At 40.7% G+C, this 22,148-nt stretch overlaps 1 protein-coding gene across 4 annotated transcripts in view; it reads left to right on the top strand.

The window, feature by feature from the left end:
• SYCP1 (synaptonemal complex protein 1) overlaps positions 1 to 22,148 on the top strand; it is a 33,488-nt gene that overhangs the window by 5,777 nt on the left and 5,563 nt on the right. For all 4 annotated transcript variants that reach the window (XM_025191940.1, XM_025191943.1, XM_025191941.1 and 1 more), the window contains 17 exons: positions 1,059 to 1,128; positions 2,520 to 2,593; positions 4,161 to 4,269; positions 5,247 to 5,341; positions 5,451 to 5,635; positions 6,290 to 6,357; positions 7,500 to 7,561; positions 9,654 to 9,770; positions 10,281 to 10,385; positions 11,986 to 12,089; positions 13,759 to 13,876; positions 14,116 to 14,186; positions 16,448 to 16,529; positions 17,569 to 17,631; positions 18,158 to 18,220; positions 20,101 to 20,163; positions 20,419 to 20,535. In XM_025191940.1, the coding sequence (XP_025047725.1) occupies positions 1,059 to 1,128; positions 2,520 to 2,593; positions 4,161 to 4,269; positions 5,247 to 5,341; positions 5,451 to 5,635; positions 6,290 to 6,357; positions 7,500 to 7,561; positions 9,654 to 9,770; positions 10,281 to 10,385; positions 11,986 to 12,089; positions 13,759 to 13,876; positions 14,116 to 14,186; positions 16,448 to 16,529; positions 17,569 to 17,631; positions 18,158 to 18,220; positions 20,101 to 20,163; positions 20,419 to 20,535 (1,566 nt within the window). The remainder of the gene's footprint in view (positions 1 to 1,058; positions 1,129 to 2,519; positions 2,594 to 4,160; positions 4,270 to 5,246; positions 5,342 to 5,450; positions 5,636 to 6,289; positions 6,358 to 7,499; positions 7,562 to 9,653; positions 9,771 to 10,280; positions 10,386 to 11,985; positions 12,090 to 13,758; positions 13,877 to 14,115; positions 14,187 to 16,447; positions 16,530 to 17,568; positions 17,632 to 18,157; positions 18,221 to 20,100; positions 20,164 to 20,418; positions 20,536 to 22,148) is intronic.

Below are 22,148 nucleotides of genomic sequence, written 5' to 3'. Positions count from 1 at the left end.
GATGTTGGGAGACTTGGGTTTCAGCTTCTATGCCAAGGAATATTTATGTGTTTTACATTAATAGTCCTTGGAGCACAGACTTGAAACTAAGGTGTCCTCACTCCCAGGTGAGTGGTTTAACCACTCTTCTCCTTCTTGTTCTTTCTTTCTTGCCAAAGGGTTCTTTAGTGGTTTTCTGTGAAGTAGAACAGCTTTTTAAGGAGAGGTGAAAGTGCCATTACCCAGAATAGCCTTTTTGTCCTTGGGAGGTAGAGATGTGTATTTGAGCCTGCTCAGACTGAGGAAGGAACTGAATCTGGGTCTCCCATATTGTGCAAGTGTGCTCTAACTACTCCACCAATGGTATGGAGCGGGTCCTTGGCTTGGATCAGGCCCATGGACCCCCTTCCACCACAGTGCTGGATCTAGTGCCTGTGGTGCCCACCCCAGCCAATCTGGGAGTATGCTGCAAGTGGCACCCACTTTAGCCAGTCAGGGACCTGTGCTGCATGTGGCACCCACACATCTCAGACCAGCTGGGGAGGGGGAGTGGGGCAGTGGGTGCACTGTACATTTGATGGGTTCCATGTGATGCAGACGCTAGAATGGCTGGAGTGGATATTATGTGCAGTGTGGATCCCAGGCCAGCTGGAATGGGCACTGCATCTGGCATGTGGCCTTTGAGTCAACTCAAACCCAGGGGCAGCAAGCTGCCCGGATGTTGGGGCTCTGCGGGCCAGATCTGGCCTACAGGCTGTACATTTTACACCCCTGTGCTGCACTATTATATAAAAGGGAAGTAGCAGCTGTCATCCCCGTACACACACACGTAGCAGAAAGATTTCACTTCTCAAAACAGCTTACCATCTAAGTGTAGAACTTCTTGAATACCCACTTTTAATTAGCGATTACTTTTAAAATTATTAATTCAAATAAAGTAACATTTCTTTACAGTCTTAACTGTTTAAAATTATATTTCTGAAAATAACATCAATTTGTAATACTGCATATTTTAACCACTGTGCACATTTTTTTTCACTACAGAAATTATTTTATTAATATTTATTATTGTGTTTTAGGGGTTGATCCTGGCTTTTGAAGAACTTCATGTAAAAGCAGAGAATTCCAGATTGGAAATGTGCTTTAAGTGTATGTTCTGCTTAATGTTTACAGTACTCTCTTTGCCACATAGAACAGTCTGTGGGGAGACTTGGCCAGGGTTTATATTTCCTTGCTCCAGTCTTAATCAAATGGCAACCCTCTCCATCCTGGCACCAAAGGCACTGAGTACATGGGGGCCCGAGGGCCCTGGCCCCACTTGGGAAAGGGGCTGTCACCTGAAATATGTAAAGCTTTCCACATGTCATTCATCTTAGCCCCCGCCAGCAAAAATAAAAGTTGGCACATATTCCTGGCATTGCTTTCCTTTTTTAGCTTCAGGTTGCTGCAGCCTCAGTTTCCCTTTACTCAAAGTATATCTTTCCAACTTGCCAGGAAGGATTCATTCAATGCCACATTCAAGTAATGTTCCAGGCAAAGTTTTATTTTTCAAGTGTATAAACCTAATTTAAAAATAAATATTTTTCCTTTCTTTTCCCCACCTGTACCTTCACTTCCCCGAAGGCTTTTCCTTTTAGTGTTGAAGCTGTGATAAGACACAACATAAGAGGCACACCTAAGCCCTACTTCTGGGCCTGCTGCATCAGCCCACCTACCCCCCTGCTGTTTTTTTAGAACACCCTGGGTGCCACAGCACTCTGGGGTTTGCCAGATCCTTTGAAGGGTGCCAAACAGTTCAAAGAGATAAGCACAGGCTCAGGCTTGTCCCTGCCTGGCTGTTCCCCCACTCTCACTGCCTGGCTCCCTTGCCAGGAGGTAAGCACTATTGTATATACATTAGTTTTTGAAATTGAGTGCAGCTCAATTCACAAAAGTTTTGGAGGGGTGCCTCGAGTCCATTGAAGGCTGCCTTAAGTCTACTGAGGACGAGAGCCACTGCCTTTGAATAATTTGACTCTCTGTCATCTGGACTTGACAACTATACAAGCCTGGCTGGTCCCAAGTCATTGGAGCAGGCTCCCTGTTGCACTAATATTGATCTTTTTTTTTTACGGGGCGCATGTTTGTAGCCTTTCGCTTTTAGATTAAAAATAACATTTATTAGCTTATCAGTTTTGTTCTTTTTACTTCTAATTTAGGACCTGATAAAGAATGAATAGTTTCAGCACAACCCATAGTGGTACTGTTTGCTTATTGTGATTTCTATCTGCCTAAGATTTAGTGTGTTAATGGCTTATCTGCACTGTTAAGCACCTAGTTTTGCATTAGTTCTTAACATAGAGTTCTCATTTACTTCCCATTTTATGGAATACTGGAGTCATTTTGTGAAGAAAACTAAAAAAAGTCATGTCTTACAACTTCAAACATAACTTCAGTAATGAATCTATAATGAAAAGGTCATAAAACCTACATTCATTTCAAAATGATATTGATTTCTTTATATTTTAGTTTAAATATTAAATTACATTTTTTTTCTGAAGTAAAGGAAGAGGCGGAAAAAGTAGAAAAGCTTGAAAACAAATACAAAATGGATATACATACCAAGGAAAAGCAGGTTTGTATTATTAGTGTAAATTTAAATGTATACCATTTTATTTGGGGTAATCTTTTGCAATGTCGTACTCTGATGTAAGAATTTTGAACTCGGTAATTTGAGGAAATTAAAAGCAAAATATTTATTTAAACATGATGAAAATGTTTATTGAGAGTGATCTTTAAATGTGTTGGTTTGCATTGTCTGGATCAAAATATTAATGGGGGAACTTGGTATGGTAGGGTTAGGATTAGAAAGAATCCTAGAGACTCTTCCCAAGGATACCGAGTAGGCCTGTGCGAAGCAACGAGAATTTGCTACGGATGCGGATTTGGACGATTCAGGGGACAGTGATTCGATTCGGTGATTTGAATCACTGTCCCGATTCAATTCGTCCAAATCACCCAGGCCCATCCCCTGCCCGCCCCAGCTCTTGGCCCTTTGAAAAAAAAAGCCCCAACTCACCAGGTGCTGCTGGGCGGGTGGCCATCCCTGCTGCCTCCCACTGCCCCATGCTGTGTGGGGGGTACTGCATGAGCCCCCTGACCCCCACCCCATCCCAGTCACAGCCCCGGCTCTTTAAGGAAAACCCCTGCCAAAACCCCAGACTCACTGGGTGCTGCCCGGTGGGGGAGGCGATCTCCACTGCCCCCTGCTGCCCCATGCCACATGGGGGGCTCTTCCATGAGCCCCCCAAAACCCCAAGGCCACTGCAGGAGCTGGTGAGTCCCGGGGGGGGCAGGGGGTTGTCTTTTTTTCTTTTTCTTAAAGGGCCGGAGCTGGGACAGGTGGGGCAGCCATGGGAGTGGGCTGGGGGAGCAGGTGGGTGTCAGGGGGCACTGGGGGAGCAATCCCCCGACTGTGTGGCCTGGCAGGAGTCTCCCCATGGTCCTTTCCCCCATCCTGCAGCTACCCCTCCCCCAGCCCCTACTTGGCAGCTCAGAGTCTGTCTCAGCTCCCTGCTGCAGCGGGCGGGCACTGCCCGAATCATCAAAGCTCTCCAAATCTTTTCCGAAGATTTGGAGAGCTTCGAATCAATTTGGACCTTTTTATTGGTCTCCTGATTCAGTTTGGATTTGGAGATTCAGCCACCGAATCGGGCCGAATCTCCTCCAAATTGAATCACCACACGAAGCTTTGCACAGCCCTAATACCACGTGATTGGGAAGAAAGATCTCTTTCTGAATGTCAGCAAGGTCAGGATTGGACCTGCTGATTGGTAGATGTGTGTGTGTGAGGTTGAAAGTTGGTTACAAGTGTAATAAGCAGTAGGGTAAGTGAAGGAAATAAAACAAATTGCATGGTAGTTGACTGGATTCTATACTTTCCCTCTTTGTTTCTGTACCTGTATCTGGTTGGAACTTGCACTCTGCGTTTGAATTACACAGCTGCTGACTCCCAACTGCAGCATCATTTGTGGATAGTTTTCTAAGGCTCCATTATTTTTACTTGATGAAAACCATTTTTCTATATCTGTACAAGCAAATGCTAATCCAGAGCATAATGTACACATTTAAAATAGGACAAAGTTGGTAGTCTCTTGTAGACCTTGTTATCTATGTACTGAAATAGTTCTTCATTTCTTTAGGTGACAGTTCTGACTGTTCAAAGTGGTGAAAAAGATAATATTATCAGAGACATCAAAATTCAGTTGCTAGAATCAAGAGATAAAATTACTGGATTAGAAGAAACATCAAGTAAGAAATCTGAGTGTTTTCACTTAGGGGTGTGGGTTTAAAAAAAAACAAAACAGGAATGTATTATAAACTTTTATCTGGACTCAGTTACACCTGTAAAAACGTGACTTTTTCTGATATAATGTATACCTTTTACCTTCATACCACTGTAAAACCCATATTATTAGGATTGTCTTGCTTTAGCTGGACCAGTATAATAAAAATGATGCAGTTTTTATGCGCGGAAGCCTTAGGTCACTTGTTTGAATCTGTTTCAGATCATTAATTACTAACTACTACAACTGTTCACTAGTTTTGAAGTGAATGGCTCTGTCATTCTTCTTTCTACCAGACATATTTCTCTGTCTCCGAATAACTCAACATTACAACTTCCACATAATGAAATCCTTTTAGGTGGGCAAAAGGCAGAGGATTGAATGGAATTGAAACTGGGACTACTTTTTGTAATAACCTGCCATTTCATGCTTAAGACATGATAGTGGAAGAATCTGAAACTTGCAAAGGCCAAAAAAGACGTAATTCTCCTGAGATATTAATGATGCATCATTAAAATGTGTACTTAATTTTCAGTGATTTTAACAGGGCTTATGTTACCCATACACACACACACACACACAAATATACGTCTTTTTTTCTTAGAATTAAGATTTTAAAAATTTCAATCGCTATTGATTGAGTGGATAAGAAAAAAATTGTGGGGAGTTGTATGTGATTTTATATCACATGATATGACTGATATGGATGCTTTCATTAAATTGTATAAGTAATATAAATATTAAATGTCCCTCGTTTTATCTTTTCCTAGAGATGTCACAATCTTGGCTCATGTCTTCCTTCTAAATAATATATTTATCTCAATAGTTTAAGGGAAATGTATTAAAGAGTATTTCTACATAGGTACAGCTATAAAACTACCTTTCTGGTACATATTTTGTAAATATTAAGAGTATATCTTATTTGTAACTATTATGACTTAGAACATCAAAAAGAAATGTTAGAAGAATCACAGACCAGACAAGACCAGTGGATGAGAGAACTGGAAGAAGCTAAAGTTTATTTGCAAAAAGCAGAGGTATAACTTACTCTATAATTTTTCCAACAAATTAAAAGATGTAAATAGATTAAATGAAAAATAATTATCAAAACTTTTAATTTAGAATACTTTTTTACACTTTGTTTAGACTACTCAGAAGAATTTAGAAACTGATTTACAGACTGCATTGGAAACAATAATTCAAGTCACTGGAGAAAAAGAAGCACAAATGGAAGAACTTAAAGCAACCAAGGCTCTGCATACATCAGTGGTTGATGAATTTGAAATTGCTATTGCTAACTTGAAAGAGTTGCTGGAAAGAGAACAAAATAGGTGAAAAACAGGTTTTTTTTTTCTTAAAAAAAATTATAGGACATGATTAATCTTGTGTTAAGGCAGTAGACTGAGCTTGATTCCCAGTGGTGTTCACAAAGCTTACTGTGTGGGCTTGAGTGAACCGTTTATTCTCTCTACTTCAGTTCTACATATGTAAAATAAGGATGAGTTTTCTTCATTTCAACCATCTTTGATCTGGTCTGTTTCAATTGTTTGCTTTTTAGGATAGGGCATACAACAGTTGGGCCTTGATCTCCAGTAAGAGCTGTACACTGTGCTAGAATATAAGTAATCAGTAATACCAATGCCAGTATATTTAGCAACATGGACACAGTTTTATTTACCAATATTATTACTTAATAGTACGGCCTAATGTTTCCTTTGTAGTCTTTAAAACAAATATTTTTTCTGAAGAAAGTCGTTTTGGTAACCAAAATAAATTTCAGTAAAACTAGAATTAGAGCTATAAATGGCAAGGATTTTACAAGCTGTAAAGTGTGTAGTTTATTCAAATCTTATAACAGTTTTCTAGGAAATTACTTTTTGGGGTGGGTTGCCTTGACACATCTTTTCAACAGTTGCAAGTAGTCATGAGCAGTCAAAGGACTGAGCGACTGAGGGGACAGAAAGCTGAAGTTTGCTTTTTAACAGATTGAGGAAACTTGAAGATGAGTCAGAAATACTTGCTTCAGACCTCCATAAAAAATCTACTGAACTGGGTAAGATTTGCAGAAACAGGAGGATACTTGTTTTGCAAGAGCTAGTTGCAGGTAAAACGAACATTGTCCCTCTGAGATTATCATAAGATATCCACTCTACCATCTCACGTATGAGTTCATGATGTAGTTTGTATGTGGTAAGTGTGTGCGTCGGGGGGGCGGGGGGAGAGAAAACCTGTAGAAGTTTAATATTGATACCTGCATAGAGACAGTTCTAAAATTGACAGGGTAGAAAGATGAGCTTAGACCTCCCATATCTCCTACTTCCCAAGTCCTTTGCCAAAGAAGTTCAGCTGGACTCAGAATGCTGGCCTTAAGATTTTAACTATTTTATACTGTTAGATGTATGTATTCAGAATTGCTCCATGTTTTATTCTAACCGTATTTCCAGCTAAAGGTTATTTATGAATCGTTTATCTTGAGTGCTTGCACTCATTGTTTGTTGAATGGGATCGGTTCTGTAAGTCTTGCAGCTTATTTGAATAATTGAGTGTTTTGTTGAATAGAGGAAGGGAAATCAAATATTTTAGGAAAGCCACGTGAATATATATACTCCAGATTTGTACAGATGAATATTTGCATAAGAGTTCTGAGGCGGTAGCTTTTTTGCAGATCATAGTTCACTGCAGATATGTTTGTGTAAAAAATAATTGGGGTTATGAACATCACTGAAATGAGTGGCTAGTTTTTATTCAAATGGATAACATTTTATCAAATGTATGGTAAATGTAAAGTGTATGTAGATGTTTTAGGTAGCGTTTGTCTAACTAAGCACCTAAGTCATTTTACCTATAGCACAGATGATTCTGGATTTAGACCAGCGATTGTTTTCTACTCCAAATAAGAGAAAAGAATCCTCAGCTGTAAAACATGAATCCATTTTCATATAGGACATTAAAAAGTAAAAATAAAATGGCAGTGTATTTGGCTTTAAGTCAGCCAAATATTTAAGCACGTTTAAATTTGAGCACAAGTAGTTTTAACAAAATTAGCAGGGCTACCGATTTGTTCAGAATTAAGCACCTTACTGAATTAGAGCTGAAACAGCATAAGAAGACAGTGTAAGGATAAAATTGTAGATAAATATTGTAGATAAAAGTGTATCTCATTAATGTGATGTGTTTACATTGCATGTGCGGTAGATGAAATGGCCAAACTGAAATGTGACAAAGAAGCACAACTTGACGACCTAACAGAAGCCTTGGTAAATGTCACTTATCATCTGTGTGACTAGTTTAATACCTATTAATCTTTTGTAACTTTCCTTGTCTTTTAAAGGCTACCTGCAAACACATTCTAGCCCTTTCATATCTGTGCAAAAGCTGCCGCTAACTTTAACTTTCTCACCTATCATTTAGATTAGTTCTCTCTTCTTTGAGGGGCCTGAATCCTCCTACTGATTTCTCTTTGCTCATACTTTGTACAACTCCAGCATAGCCTACACCTTGTACTGTGTTTCTTATTCCCTCCATATGCCAGTAAAATGAGCGTTGACATCTTAGTTATTTCACCTTTTCAAATGCTATCTTTGCCGGGGGCTGGACCCAACGATCAGGGGCTGGACCCGATGATCTGCAAGGTCACTTCCAGCCCCTAACAATCTATGAAATGACAGCCCACTCTCTGTATACCACTATACCAGCCCAGTAGCACAACTAAAATGGACTGACTAGGGCACCAGCCTGAGGTACTGATCTGGGGAGGGGTGTGAAAAAAAATAGAAGTTTCTGCTGCAGCCACGCAGCCAGAAGTCACCACTGCCTCCATTCCTCCCAGCTATCCTGGGAGCCTGGCTGACATGTTATGTCCCTGCCAAATACTGACTTTCCTCGTTCAGCTGCTTTTTGAAAAATAGTTTTTTTCCACGATGTCCACAAATTCCAACCGTTGTGCAAATTCCGTGACATGACATTTGAGGGCGAGCAGTAAATTAAGTTACACTATTAAAAAAGTTAATGCCACTGTTGAGACCCCCCAGTTTCCCTGTCTTTTAAAATGTAAGAGCAAGGGCTGTCTCAATTTTGATTTTCAATATAAATGGTCCAACTTCTAACTTCCTACAGGAAATGTTATAGAATTGTGAGGCTATTTTATGTGACAAAGTGAGCGTTTTGAGGAAGCCTGTCTTGTACAGGTTTCACATCCTTACAGACATATTTGTGTGGAATTGATTATATTTTTATAGGAGTTTGCAGGAACTTCTGAATTTCCTTTTGGAAGTATTCTAGTGGCATTACGTTTGTTTTCTTGAAAAGGCACAAACCTAAAAGTATTGCTACTCTGTCAGTCCCATTCTTAAGTGAATGTTTCAGGCAAAGACATTACTGCAGGAATCTGTGCTTACACTTTAGTTTGAATTATTTATTTCTACCTCAGATTCTTGGACTGAGGCCTATCCCTTTATTGGAGCGTGTAGGTTGCTATGGGCAGAGTCCGGGCAGATCACAGCAGGGTGTGCTTCGTAACGCTAATTGAGCTGACCCGTTTTACTTGTTGCTGCTGGCTTTGGCCAAGGACCCACTGTTCAGGGTCTTTGGCTTTGCTGCCGCCAGGCTAGTAGATAATACTCAGAGGCCACCCAGGCTTGGATGCAAAACAAACAAAGGAAGTTAAACAAATAAGTTAGTACTTAGCTGTCTTCCAGTGGTTCTTCCAGGCTTCACCTCTTGGTTGCCTCTTATGTTTCAGAGGCTTTGCGGAGCCTGCAGGCTTTTGCAACAAAGCAAACAATCAAGCAAGCAAGCAAACAAGGAAGGAAGAGCCCTACCTGGGCTCTCCAGCTGCTTAACCCCTGGTAGCTCCAGGCAGCCTGCTCCCTGGCCAGATGCAGCCTCTTGAGGTTGCTTTCAGTGACTTTTATCCTTCCCACTCTGGGCTCCCCACACATGTCAGCTCCCTTGCTGAGGTACTCACAGTGTCCCAGGACCTGGTTCCCCAACCTCGGGTGAGTTCTCCTAGGTCTGAGGTGGGTGTGCAGAGGTGCTGCTGGGTGTGGGGCTGCTCAGGCTCCCCTGAACCCTAGCAACAGGGTAGGGCCCTGTTACAGAGTGCCACTCACTTTCAATAGATAGCATAGTAAGTTCTGGAAAGGACTTCATGGTATCCTTCCTGACCTGCCTTCTCACAGCGGGAGTAAGGATGGCTTTGGCATACACTGCATGTCAGCTTTTACAATTGTGAAATACAGGAGATACAGGAGAGTAGGAAAAAGAAACATTACTTTGAAACATCTTTTTTTTCATATCTGTTCATTTTATTTCAGTATACCTTTTAACATATTTTCCTTTATTACCTAGGAAAGATCAGTCAAAATTCAAAAAGATCTGAAGCAGCAGCTAACATATGAGCAATCAGAAAAAATAAAATTAATACAAGAGAAGGAAATTGGGGACTCTGACCACTCAGAATTTAAGGTTAGACTAAGTGAATTTTATTGTTCATCATACCTTAAAGGTAACCTTATTTGTAATGCCCTTTAAGTTAGCTGTGGCATAAGTTCTGGATTGTTTTTGTGCAACATTTTCTCTTAGGGATGTTTTTCTTTGTAAGTGTCTACTACTATATGTTTCCTAGTTATGTTGATACATGCCTGCAACTGTACAGAACTTGAAATGCCATCAAGAAAACTGTACCTACTGGGGCTTTGAACTGAGCCCCATAATTCCTAAACTCTGTGGCAACACTGATCCATGACGCACTCTTTTTCTATTCTTTTATAGCGGTCTGACTTCGTTGCAATATTATATTTATTTCAGGATGATATTGCTGATAGTTTAATATTTGATGGTATAAATGAAAATTTTACAAACTATAGTAAAAATATGTGACTTTGCGCCAAGGTTGAGTAACTCAATTATACTTATTTCTTACGTGTTTGAGGCTTAATATTCTAACTTTTGGGTTGCTTTGCTGCTTTTAAATAGAAACAGGTTGAAGGACTTTTAGCTGAAAAGAAGCATCTGGAGACCACTTTTGAAAAATTACAAGATGAAAACAAACAGATGAACGATACTCTTAAAGTCAGAGAGGTTTGTAGTAAGGGGAAAGAATTTTTTAATGTTATTGATAAGATGTACTCGAATACATGAATGTTGTCATTGGTCACTGGCAGGAAGTATTATGCAAAGAATTTACATGTAGTACCCTTAAAAATTATGTAGAGAAGTTAATACAAAGCTTGTTTATATTTTAACAACAGCTATCTGGTGTGGGAAATATTTAGAGTCCGTTTGTTATTCCATATTATAAGAGCTATTGTGCTGTTATAAATACAGTGAGGTATATTTACATTTTAAAAATCTACCACTAATGAAGTATTCAATTTAAATGTATTAAATGCTCAGAAGTGGGGCAGTTCTAAGAATTGAGGTGTGTCCACATGAAATTTACTGTAGTTTAAAATGTCCTCCGGTACTGTCAAAAAGCAGCGTTTCTCCAGAGACGAACCAGTGCACAAGGCACCATGTCCAGTGGTTAGCAAGTTGAGACACATGAATCAGCTGGCTCCGTATGAGTTCCATAAGACTAAAACACCCCTTCCAGGGACCAGGTGCCACGCTCCAAGAAAGCAAATGACAGACCTTTCTCCTGCTGGTCCTGACTCTAGCTCTGAGTTTCTCAATTCTTGGAATCTGGTCTTTTTGCCTTTGGTACCTGTTGCTTCACAACCCTTACCTGTGGTATTCAGGACCTGAGCACCAAGAGCCAGAGTCTGTTTTACTTATTGGACATCTACGTGGAATTAGGTACCCCAGTACAATTCATTTTCACCCTGCTTAAGCCCCTGGAAATCTGTTAATCCATTAATTGCAACACACCATCATCTTAACCTAAAGACTGAGTCACAAGCATTAAGAAGTGGGGGCAGGGACTCTGCAGGCATGGGCTTAATACTTACAGTATACAGAGGTTGGTAATAGGGGTATTACTTACATGCGCCTCCTGCTGTCATTCATTAGGAAAGACAGCACCGGGAGTAGGTTGGTATTTGGCTCCCCCTGCTGGAATTTACGGGGAATTGCACACGGGACTTAATTCGTTTGAAAGCCCGGTGTGTGCAAACACAAACACGATGCGCCAAAATAAACAAGTTTTAAAATGTAAATGAGGATTAAACTCTATGGTGTGTACAAGTACCCCATTTATCACTTCCAAACCAACAACTTCAGATTCACTGGTATATCTTCCTGAGGTAGTATCTTTTTTTGGTTGTTGTTTACTGGTCTCTCCTCCACAGGGACAAGGCACCTGGAAGAAAGTACATGGTTTCTCTTTATTCTTTGGGTACAGTAGGGGCTCCTTTCCCACTCCCTTCCTTTGACTGTGCATTGAGAATCAAGAAGATTTATTATAGAAAGCTTGGTAGTTATCACTGAAGTTGTTCTAAAAAGCAGATTTGCAAAAATCTTACAGCCTTGTTAATTCATCTGGGTGCAGGGAAGAGGTCCAGCTTATCTATATGCAAGGTTAACATTTTATAGCAGTGTTCTGTAGATATAATTTAGCTAATTTATAGCATGTCAGCAGTGTTATTTTACTATAAGGTTTAGTTTGTCTGCTCCATTTTGGGCAGCTTTCGGAAGCTGTAAGCTATAAATGTATGTCCACTCATGTTATATTTTTCTGCAGAAAAAAATACTTGATTTAGAAGCACAGTTAAGTGGTGCTGTTGAAAATGACCAAAAATATTTAAAAGAGATTGCAGCACTGAATGCAGAGCTTGAGAAAGAGATGTATGTATTTTTAAATACAGTATTAGCTTTACACTCTGATTTGTGGGTATTATACATAAAAGTTGTTTCTTGTTCTAATATACATTTAAAATCATGCATGATCTATTTTCTAATAAATATATATATTAAGATACTGTCAAGCTAAACACTTAGGGGCACAATATTATGTGGGTTTATTTAACATTTATTTTGCTAAATAAACTAAATTGTACCCTAGAGCGGTCAGTGTTTATCTCGCATTTTAAGCTGTTGCTCTGGCAGCTCTAATGCAAAGGGAAAATATTACAGCTGAAAGGAGTTTGTCTCCAAGACAAACAGCACTGATGCAATTTCTGCAAAATATACTGTAATAAATAACAGTTTTGCATTCTGTGTAAAGGAAATCAAGATGTATTATTGCTGACAATGCAACCCTTACTCCTGGTTCTCAAATTTTCCGTTCAATTATGGAAAAAGCTGAGTAAACACTCGTTCTCCTCTTTTCTCTGTATCATTGTTGCTCTGTTTGCCTAATCTCTATTAAGAGATTTAAACCATATTCATTAATAATAAGTTAATCATTTTAATTAAATTAGATTTATTTAAAGTTTCCACTTATGAGGAGTGGGGATTTTTAATTTAACTTGCATTTAATTTAACTAAGTTGTTATTGTTTGTGTTATCGTGGATGTCCCAGATCGGCGATTCTTCTTTTAAGGGTGCCATGCAATATTAACACTGTTAGGCATGCAAACACCTACACCTGGTTCCTAAGATAAACTCAAAGATTTCAAATAGGTCAGAATATCTTTGACACTATTAATTCCTATTGTGATTTTTCTGAGTTCTTTGCAACAGAAGTATTGTTCTATTCTTTTCTTTTTCTGTAGTAAAAAAAAAAAGTAAAACTAAGGTCTGGCACTTTCTGAGGGATGTTGTGAGTCTGATGAGGGGTGCCTCTAGTCTAATGAGATTGAAAACCCTTGGCTACAGAAAGCGGCATGTCTTAACCACATCAGCCCAATGAGCTGCCTGCACTGAGGATGGAGCTTTGACCTTGATAGCCACTGAGAAATAGCTGTAAAATGAGCATCAAATCAGAATGCAGATGTTTGAAGAACCAAGAAATAAGTGTAGGATGGTAGATCAGTAACCAGTTAGCCTGTGATCTTAATGGAAGAGGCAGGTCCATTTCAATATACAGTATAAGGAGCCAAAACATATTTTAGTCATAAATCAGATACAACAGAGAAGAAAAATAAAATAATGACGTGAGAGAGAGATTTTTTTTGCATTTCCTTGTCTAGGGCCAGTTTATGCTGGAAAAGGCTTTCCGTTTCAGGAATACTGGTAGATCTTTACTGGAATAGCTATATTAGCAAGCCCTCCTACAGCTTCTCAGAAGAATGCCTTTGCCTATATAGCTTATGTCATTTTCTCAACGGAAACAATTTTTGTTGCTAAACGCACTCTTACACTGGTATAAATGGATCTCACCAGGGCTTTTTGACGGTACAGAAATGATCACCGAAAATCCCATCCTTAACAGATTTTGCAGAAAAAACAGTTACTAGTGTAGATGTGGTCTCACTCAATGTGGAAATTCAAAGAGCTTTGTTATAAATTAGTTTTAGATGGAATGTTGAAATGCAAAGCCCTTATTTCTCTGATTTCCCAAATATTTTAATAGGCTAAAGAATAAGCAACTAAACATGGACTGCAATAAAAGTTTTTTAGAAAAAGAACAAATAGCACAAGAGAAAAGGGATGTAATTACAGAGCTGAAGAAGCTTCAAGAAGACCATAAGGCAAGCTCTAATCTTATACGTGGTTTTGGATGATGATTTATGCAAAGTGAAACGTGGGAAACCAGATGACATTAAAATATGATGTTGACAGCTTTTATTGTGCCTGTAAATTTTGAAACCAGGTTTTTTACTTTAAGATATAAAAGGCATCATTAACTAAAGGAAGGTGAATGTACTACTTGAACCCCATTCTGTCAGTATATTTTATTCAGATAATAACAACATACATCTTTGTTTAGGATAACAAAAAGAAGGAACACCAGAATGAGGAAATAATAAAAAACCTGGAAGAAACAAACAGTATGCTAAGGCAAGCACTAACAAGTATCTTCTATATAAGTAACATACTCTCAGAAAACATTTTTAGTAATTTAGAGTTAGATATTAGTTGTTTTCTTAACCAATAATATATTTATTGTTTTCTGTAACTTTGGATTAATATTATTTTCAGGCTGCATATTTATGTAATAGTCTTTATTTATGCTTAAGCTGCTTTTGCATTGCTTTTGATGTTATTAACATTCATTTCGTGGGGTTCCTCTTGGGCTGGATGTGAATCCACCTCTGGCAGCGGCATAGGGGCTAACGCAGCCCTAGCTCATTCTCTCCCCCACCCCTTACTGACATGTGTCCCTAGTAGGACTCCACACTTTGGATTTCAGCAGAAGGTTCCATCCCTGCTAGCCCCGTTCCCAAATTCCCAGCCTCTTCAGGAGCACCGTGGACTGGATGAAACAGCTCTGTCGGCTGTATCTTTGACACCCCTGCATTAGACTAGGAGACAGATGCATTAGAGTACTGTAGATGGATTGAAATGTATCTTCCTGGAAGGAAGGAAAGGAATCCTTTTGTAAATCTGTAGTAAAATAGGTACAGATCAAAAGTGAAATTCTGGGCTATAGTGCTGCAAGACTCATGATGTTAGCTGTAGAGGAGAGATGTACCGTAGAATCATAGAATAGAAGGACCAGAAAGGACCTGTAAGATCTTCGAGTCTGGTCCCCTGCCATGGGCAGGAGGTAACTGGGCTCAAATGAGCTAACTAGGTGCTTGTCCAGTCTCCTCTTGAATACCTCCAGGGATGGCGACTGCGCCACCTCTCCTGGGAACGTGTTTCAGATTCTAGGTACCCTTACGGAAAATAAGTTTTTCCTTATGTCTAGCCTAAATTTTTCCTCAGCTAGCTTGTGCCCATTGGTCCTTGTCCTCCCATGGGGTGCCTTTCTGAATATTTGCTCCCCTAGATCTTGGTGCCCCCCTCTGACATACCTGTAGGTGGCTATCAAGTCACCTCTCAGTCTTGTGTTACTCAGACTGAACAAAACGAGTTCCCGGAGTCTCTCCTCATGGGGCTTATCCTCCAGACCCCTGATCATAAGGGTGGCCCTTCTCTGTACCCTTTCAAGCTTATCCACATCCTTCTTGAAGTGTGGTGCCTATAACTTGACAGTACGCCAGCTGTGGTCTCACCAATGCCCGATAGAGGGGGAGGAGCACCTCTCGGCATCTATTGGCTACACGCTGGCTGGTGTGCGCCAGGGTTCTGCTGGTGACTTTATCGCACTATTGGCTCTTATTCATCCTCTGGTTGATTGTTACCCCCAGGTCCCTTTCAGACGCGGTGTCAGCCAGTGGACCACCGCTCATTGGATAGTTGTGGTGAAGGTTCTTCCTACCCAGATGAAGGACCCAGCACTTGTCCCTATTGAACCTCATCTGATTGCGTTCAGCCCATAGGGCCAGTCTGTCAAGGTCATCCGGGATCCTTACCCTGTCCTCAGATGTGCCCACATTTCCCCACAGATTGGTGTCACCCACAAACTTGATTATTGCGTTTTCCACTTCCTCATCCAAGTCATTGATAAAGATGTTAAAGAGCACAAGCCCAAGCACTGATCTCTGGGGGACACCACTGGAGATGGCCCTGCAGGATGAGGCCATCCCATTGAGTACAACTCTCTGGGATCGGCCTCTGAGCCAGTTGCCAACCCACCTCACTGTAGACTGGTCTAGGCCAGTACCTTCCAACTTAATTGATAGCATCTTGTGGGAAACAGCATCAAAGGACTTGCTGAAGTCTAGTTAGATGATGTCAACCTCACGTCCCATGTCAGGCTGGTTAGTTACCTGGTCATAGAAGGATACCAGGTTAGTTAGGCATGACAGAGCCGTGCTGGTTTCTTCTTATTACCGCACCAGTTGTGAACTTGTGGCTGATGGCCTCCTTGATGATTTTTTCAAAGATTTTTCAAAGAAGTTAGCCGTGTTAGTCTGAAGGCAGGCAGAAGGCAGTCTATAAAGTACAAATCTATCCTAACTAAATCAGAGATACTAAGCATTCGTAAGCAGTGGCTTACCTCACTTACTTCATCAGATGCTATGAAGATTGCAAGAAGAAGAGCTAATAGAAAGCTGTCATAAAATACAAGGGGTACAAAAGGAAAAAGGAGGGGGCAAGAAAGAAACGCTTCTAGCTATGAGCTAATGTAATATTTTTTAGCAATAATGAAAGAAATGTACAGTTATAAATTAAATATTTACCAATGTTTTACTTATTAATTTGGTATTTAGAAAGGAACTGGAGTCTACGAAGGAGAAAATGAAAAAGAAAAGTGAAGAGATTAAAAATAAACTGGATGAAAATGAAGAAAATGTATGGAATAAGTAATACTACAGCTTATCATGAGAGCGCTGTTAATTGTAAATGTCAGAGCCAAAAAATATCCATAGGAAACAGGAAAATGCAGGAGACTGGAAAATGGAAAGTTAGAAGGTGTATAGATAATATAAGAAATAATTCATATTACTGTTAAACTGTAAATGATTTGGCACTTAGTCACTTAAGAGGCTGTTTCTCTCTCCTTGAATGATAGCAGTGTAGAAATCAGTAGGGACGTATGAAACGGGCTGTATTCGATTCGGATTTGGCCCAAATTGGAGACAGCGATTTGATTAGTTGATTCAGATCACTGTCCCCGATTCGATTCAGCCGAAGCTGAATCTTAAGATTCGATGCCGATTGACAGAAACAGCGATTCGGCCAGAGACGCAGCTTTAAATGTTTTTTCTACATGCCTCGAGGTACCAGGCACGACTCGTGAATGCTGCAATGCTGGGGCAGATGGAGTGTCCCACAGGAGTGCGGGGGCCCCACGGTGTGCTTGGCAGTGAATCTGGAAGTGGACCAGAAGTACTTCTGGTCCACTTCCGGGTCCGTCGGGAAGAGCACGGGGAGCCCTCGTCCCCGCACCCCCCTGGCTTGGCGATCGGCTGTGGGGGGACCCCTAGTGTTCCCCCAGACCCAGGAGGCACCAGTCAGCAAGGGCGGGGGAGAGGTGCGGGGAGAGGCTTCTTGTGCCACAGCCAGCCCCTCCGCCGCCCGCCACCGCCACCTGGAGCCTGGGGCTGACCCCCCTCTCATGTCCCTGTCCCTGGCGTAAATTGCTTCTTTCCGGCCCAAATTGCTATCTCAGTTTGCACGTGTAGACGCTGTACCCGGGCGTAGTTGACTCTGGCTCAAACTGCCCTGGAGTTTATTGCTTTAAATTATTTGCACATGTATATGCATCCTGTGTGACAGACTAAGGATGCAAACATAGAAAAAAGGTGTGTGTGGGGAGAAACCTATAAAATCAGTCAGTCAAGGTTTATGTTCATATTTTAGCCAGATTTAAAAATCGATGTATTTTCAGACTAGAAATATTGAAAGTGAAATTTCAAGAAAGGAAAAACAATTGAAGATGCTGGAAAATAAGGTATGACAATAAAATATTTTGTTACGGACTACGGAGAACTACTATTCCTTTTTAAAGATATAACTGCGATATCTCACATCCAATTTGCAAACAGAAAAGAGGTGATATTACCTCTTTCCCAATGGCACTGCCCTGCTACTTTTACACTTTCTGGCAATAGACTAAGAAAATCGTGATAGGCTTTATTGCTTAAAACCGTTTCAGCAAAGCTCATAAGCACATGTTTAAATACTATCTGTTTCAGTGGAATTTGATGCATGGTTTAAGTGAACATAAGCTTAAGCATTTTGCTGACTAGGATTTGCATATATGCTTAAATGTTCTTTTCTGAATTGGGAGCATTCATATTTAGACTGTAATGTAATGAGTGTATTCATATATTTAAATTTAACAATATGCTTAAGTATTTTGCTAAATTGAGGCCTATAAAATACATGCAACTGTACCTATGATATCAAATAAATTAACAAACTTCAAACAGAATTTAAAATATTTTAATTATTTTTGTTCAAATTCTATCTTTTAGTTTAATAACTTAAAGAAACAGCTTGAAAATAAAACTAAGTGCAATGAAGAGCTTCAGCAAGAGGTATGTACAATTGTTAGAAGGGGCAGAAACATAAAATTTAGGGCGTGTGTCAATATTGTTGTTTTATTTCTAGTAGAACTGTAAACTGGTGTGAAGTCTTTAAAGGTAGGTTTGAGATTTTTTCCTGTAATTTTCTTGGAAAAGTGGGGCTGGAAGGGACCTCGGGAAGTCATCTAGTACAACCCCCGCTGCTCAGTGCCAAAACAGTCTAGTCAGGTGTCTGTCTAACCTGCTCTTGAAAACTTCCAAGGATCGAGATTCCACAACCTCTCTAGGTAGCTTGTTCCAGTGCTTAACCACCCTTATAGAAAGCTCTTCCTAATATCCAACCTAAACTTCCCCTGCTGCAGTTCAAGACTGTTGATCCTAGACCTGTGCCCTATGGCCACAGAAAATAGTTTTATCTCCATCCTCTTTATGACTACCCTTCAGGTGTTTTGAAGACTGTTACCAAATCCCCACCTCCCCCACAGTCTTCTCCAAACTAAAAAAAACAAGTTATTTCAGCCTTTCCTCATAAGTCATGTTTCCCAGGCGTCCAGTTATTTTGGTCACTCTCTGCCAGACGCGTCCTCTGTCTGCATCTTTCTGGAAGTGAAGGCCCCTAAACTGGATACAGTACTTAAAATGAGGCCTCAGCAGTGCCAAATAGAGAGGACCATTTCTCTAGTTTATCAGGGTCATTCTGAATCCTAACCCAATCCCCCAGAGTGTTTGCAGCTCCATCCAACTTGGTGGCATCAGCACATTTACTAAGTCTACACTCCGTCTCATCCTCCAAAGCATTAATAAAAACATTAAACAATACTGGATGCAAGACGGATCCCTGTGGAACCCTACTCAGTACCTCTTCCCAAGTAGACACGAAGCCATTGATAACTACTCGGGGAGCACTATAAGTCAACCTTCAGTATCTGTATTCACCTTCCGTACTTTTACGAGGGGAGGGTGAGCAGGGACAGTACCTACCACCCAATTCCCAATTATGGAGTTTTGCTGGGCATACAGGTCAGCAGCAGAGAGGGGCAAGTAACAGCTGCATTAACCCCCATGCTGCTGGTCCCCCTGCTGCCACCACCAACTCTGGATCCAGCACATGAGAAGCAGGTGAGTTTGACACATCTGTTTTAAGTAAACATTTGAGTGATGTCAGTTATCAATCAGTAAAAGAATTAAAAATCTGAATCCAGAATGTCTGTTTGTGGGTTAGAAGCCCTGGGAATGATCTTTTTCAGCAAATCACAAGGATGCCCCTCTCTTTGTCACATAAGGATTTACCTCCTTACGGGAAAACAGCCTAAAACTTGATTAATTCTTTGTCCATTTCCACAGAGCCTGCCTGCCACCATATCAGTTTTGGCCCTCCGGAGATGCCGTTGTAGTATAGCCTGGGACTGTATTCATTTTTTCTTATATGCTCCACAGGACAGAAATGAGAGATTATGTGGTTCTGTCTTTTGTGCCTCAGGATGCCTGTGTAAACCACATGCAGAGGTTTACACATGGTCCAGAAAGGATAAGAACTGTTGTTAAGGTTCTTGACTGTTCCTGCTGCCTGGAAGACACCTCTAGCCTCAAAGGCATTTTTTGAGACCTGGATTGTAAGCGTAAACATTTTTTCAAAAGTAGGATCAGTCTTTTCCCTAATTTTGCTGCAAAGACATTATTGCACAATATGCAATGCCCCCCACCCCCCCGCAAAAAAGCCCAAACCCAACAAAACCCCAACCCTTTAAAGCGAGAGCCAAAGATTCTATTGCCTTGGCCCAGTTTGCTTTATGTGTTCTAATCTTAGTTGAGAAGGCGACAAAGCAGTAGGTTAATAAAAACATGCAGAGGTGAAAATGCATAATGCTTAGTCTTAATTTTGATTTTAACAGAATAAGATGTTGAAAAAGAAAATGGCAGCAGAAAGTAAGCAATCCAGTATATATGAAGGAAAGGTAGGTATACATTAAATCTTTTTGATAAAAGCAATAGGGACAGATGTTAAGGGTTTAGTGCTTTTTCTAAATTCCATTTAAATGGATAAGATTCCCTGCAGGCTTAAAGTTTAACCAGTGATTCTCAGCAAGGGTGCCATTCCACAGTAGTGCTGTTAGGTGTGCAAATTTCATAAGATAAACCATTTAAGGAGATTGTCTGCCTATTTATTTATCCTTTAATGAACAAGATAAATAATTTTGTATTGTTAAAAGGTGAAGAAGTTACAGTTAGAGCTGGAAAATATAAATTGTCAATATAAGGAAACAACTGACAGCTATCAAAAAGACCTTGAAGCAAAAAAAGCCACCGAAGAAAAACTTCTGGAAGAAGTAAGTGTTCCTAAATATTGCTACGATTTTGAATAATTTTTTTTTCACTAGATAATGTACTTATTTTATTAGGTTCAATAGGGCCAAATCCTAAACCCCACTATGTGAGTAGTCCCATTTATATTAAGGGAACTGCTTGTGTGTATGAGAACCATTTGTGAGTAAAGCTTTCTATAGTTGAGCCTCTGTGGGTGTGTCTACACATCGCCTTATGGTGATGTAGCAGTGTACTACATCACCATTTGGCACGCTATGGCGATGTAGCAGTCACATGGGTCTACATGTAATCGCCAACTATGTCGCCGTAGCAGCATGCTGCCTGGCTATACCGCGCTGCTGTGGCGACTGCGCCACCTGTGTGCTACAGTACAGGCAGTTACTGAGCTGTGTTTTAGTACTTCTGCCAAGGAAGATTCCTGCAGTCAGATCTATTGACAATTCACAACCAAAAGCTCCAGTGATTTTTGAACTGGGGGCATATACAAGCTCAGATTCCAAACACCATTCTGCTCCCAAAAGATCTTAGTCTAATACAGGGATGAGCAAGATAGGTCCTTCAGAATTATGGCATCCAGTCCATTGGGCTCCCCCTGGGTCCATAAGTTCTTGGCAGCAGGGGAGTGGTGGCAGTATTAATCGAGGTTGCTCCTGGGGCTGCAGGAATTAATGTTGTCACTGCCTGTCCTTCCACCAAACTCAGACCTGTGGGGAGCCCTGCAGGCCAGACAGCTCTGCATGCCAGATCAGGCTAATATATGCCTTCCTTCCCCACCCCACCTCTTTGCATGCCTCAGTATATTCAGCACTCGGAAGAAACCAAGACAATATTCAGAATGAGTCTTGAGAAAAGCATCGATTCATAGATTCATAGACATTTGGGCTGGAAGGGACCTCGAAGGATCATCGAGTCCAGCTCCCTGCCCCAGGGGCAGGAAGTCAGCAAGGATCATAGGATCCCAGCAAAATAAACATCCAAATGTCTCTTGAAGGCGTTCAAAGTAGGTGCTTGAACCACCTCTGGCGGCAGGCTATTCCAGACCTTGGGGGCTCGGACAGTAAAGAAGCTCTTCCTTATGTCCAGCCTGAAATGGTCATGGAGGAGTTTGTGACCGTTTGACCTTGTCATCCCTTGGGGCGCTCTGGTGAACGGACGTTCCCCCAGATCCTGGTGAGCACCCCTGATAAACTTACAGGTGGCCACCAGATCACCCCTGAGCCTGCGCTTTTCCAGGCTAAAGAGTCCCATGGCTCTTCAGGTAGGCCAGGCAATTTCAGCCTACAGACCGGGTGAACCTGTCCAGTTAACAGTCGTGTCAGATTTGATGTCTCAGAATGAGACCCAGGTTCTGTATCTGGACCCCGTATTCCTATACCTGCCTGCCTGGGTGTTGGCTGGATGATGGTTACAGAGAACCCAAGCATAAGATCCAGGTAACAAAGCTCAAAGATCATTAGCTCTTGTAGAGTAAATTACTGTTTTAGGGACCTCCACCTGGATTTTGTATCTAATTTTAGGCATCTAAGTTTGAAAAGTGTTCTGCTTTATTCTACATGAAGCGATAATTTTAAATGTAAAGCCATATAAAAAGACTTAGTTGCACAAGTTGGTTATT

This window comes from Alligator sinensis, unplaced genomic scaffold (genome assembly GCF_000455745.1).
Source record: "Alligator sinensis unplaced genomic scaffold, ASM45574v1 scaffold1450_1, whole genome shotgun sequence".
Classification (NCBI taxonomy): Eukaryota; Metazoa; Chordata; order Crocodylia; family Alligatoridae; genus Alligator; species Alligator sinensis.
This window is presented reverse-complemented; position numbering and strand designations above follow the sequence as displayed.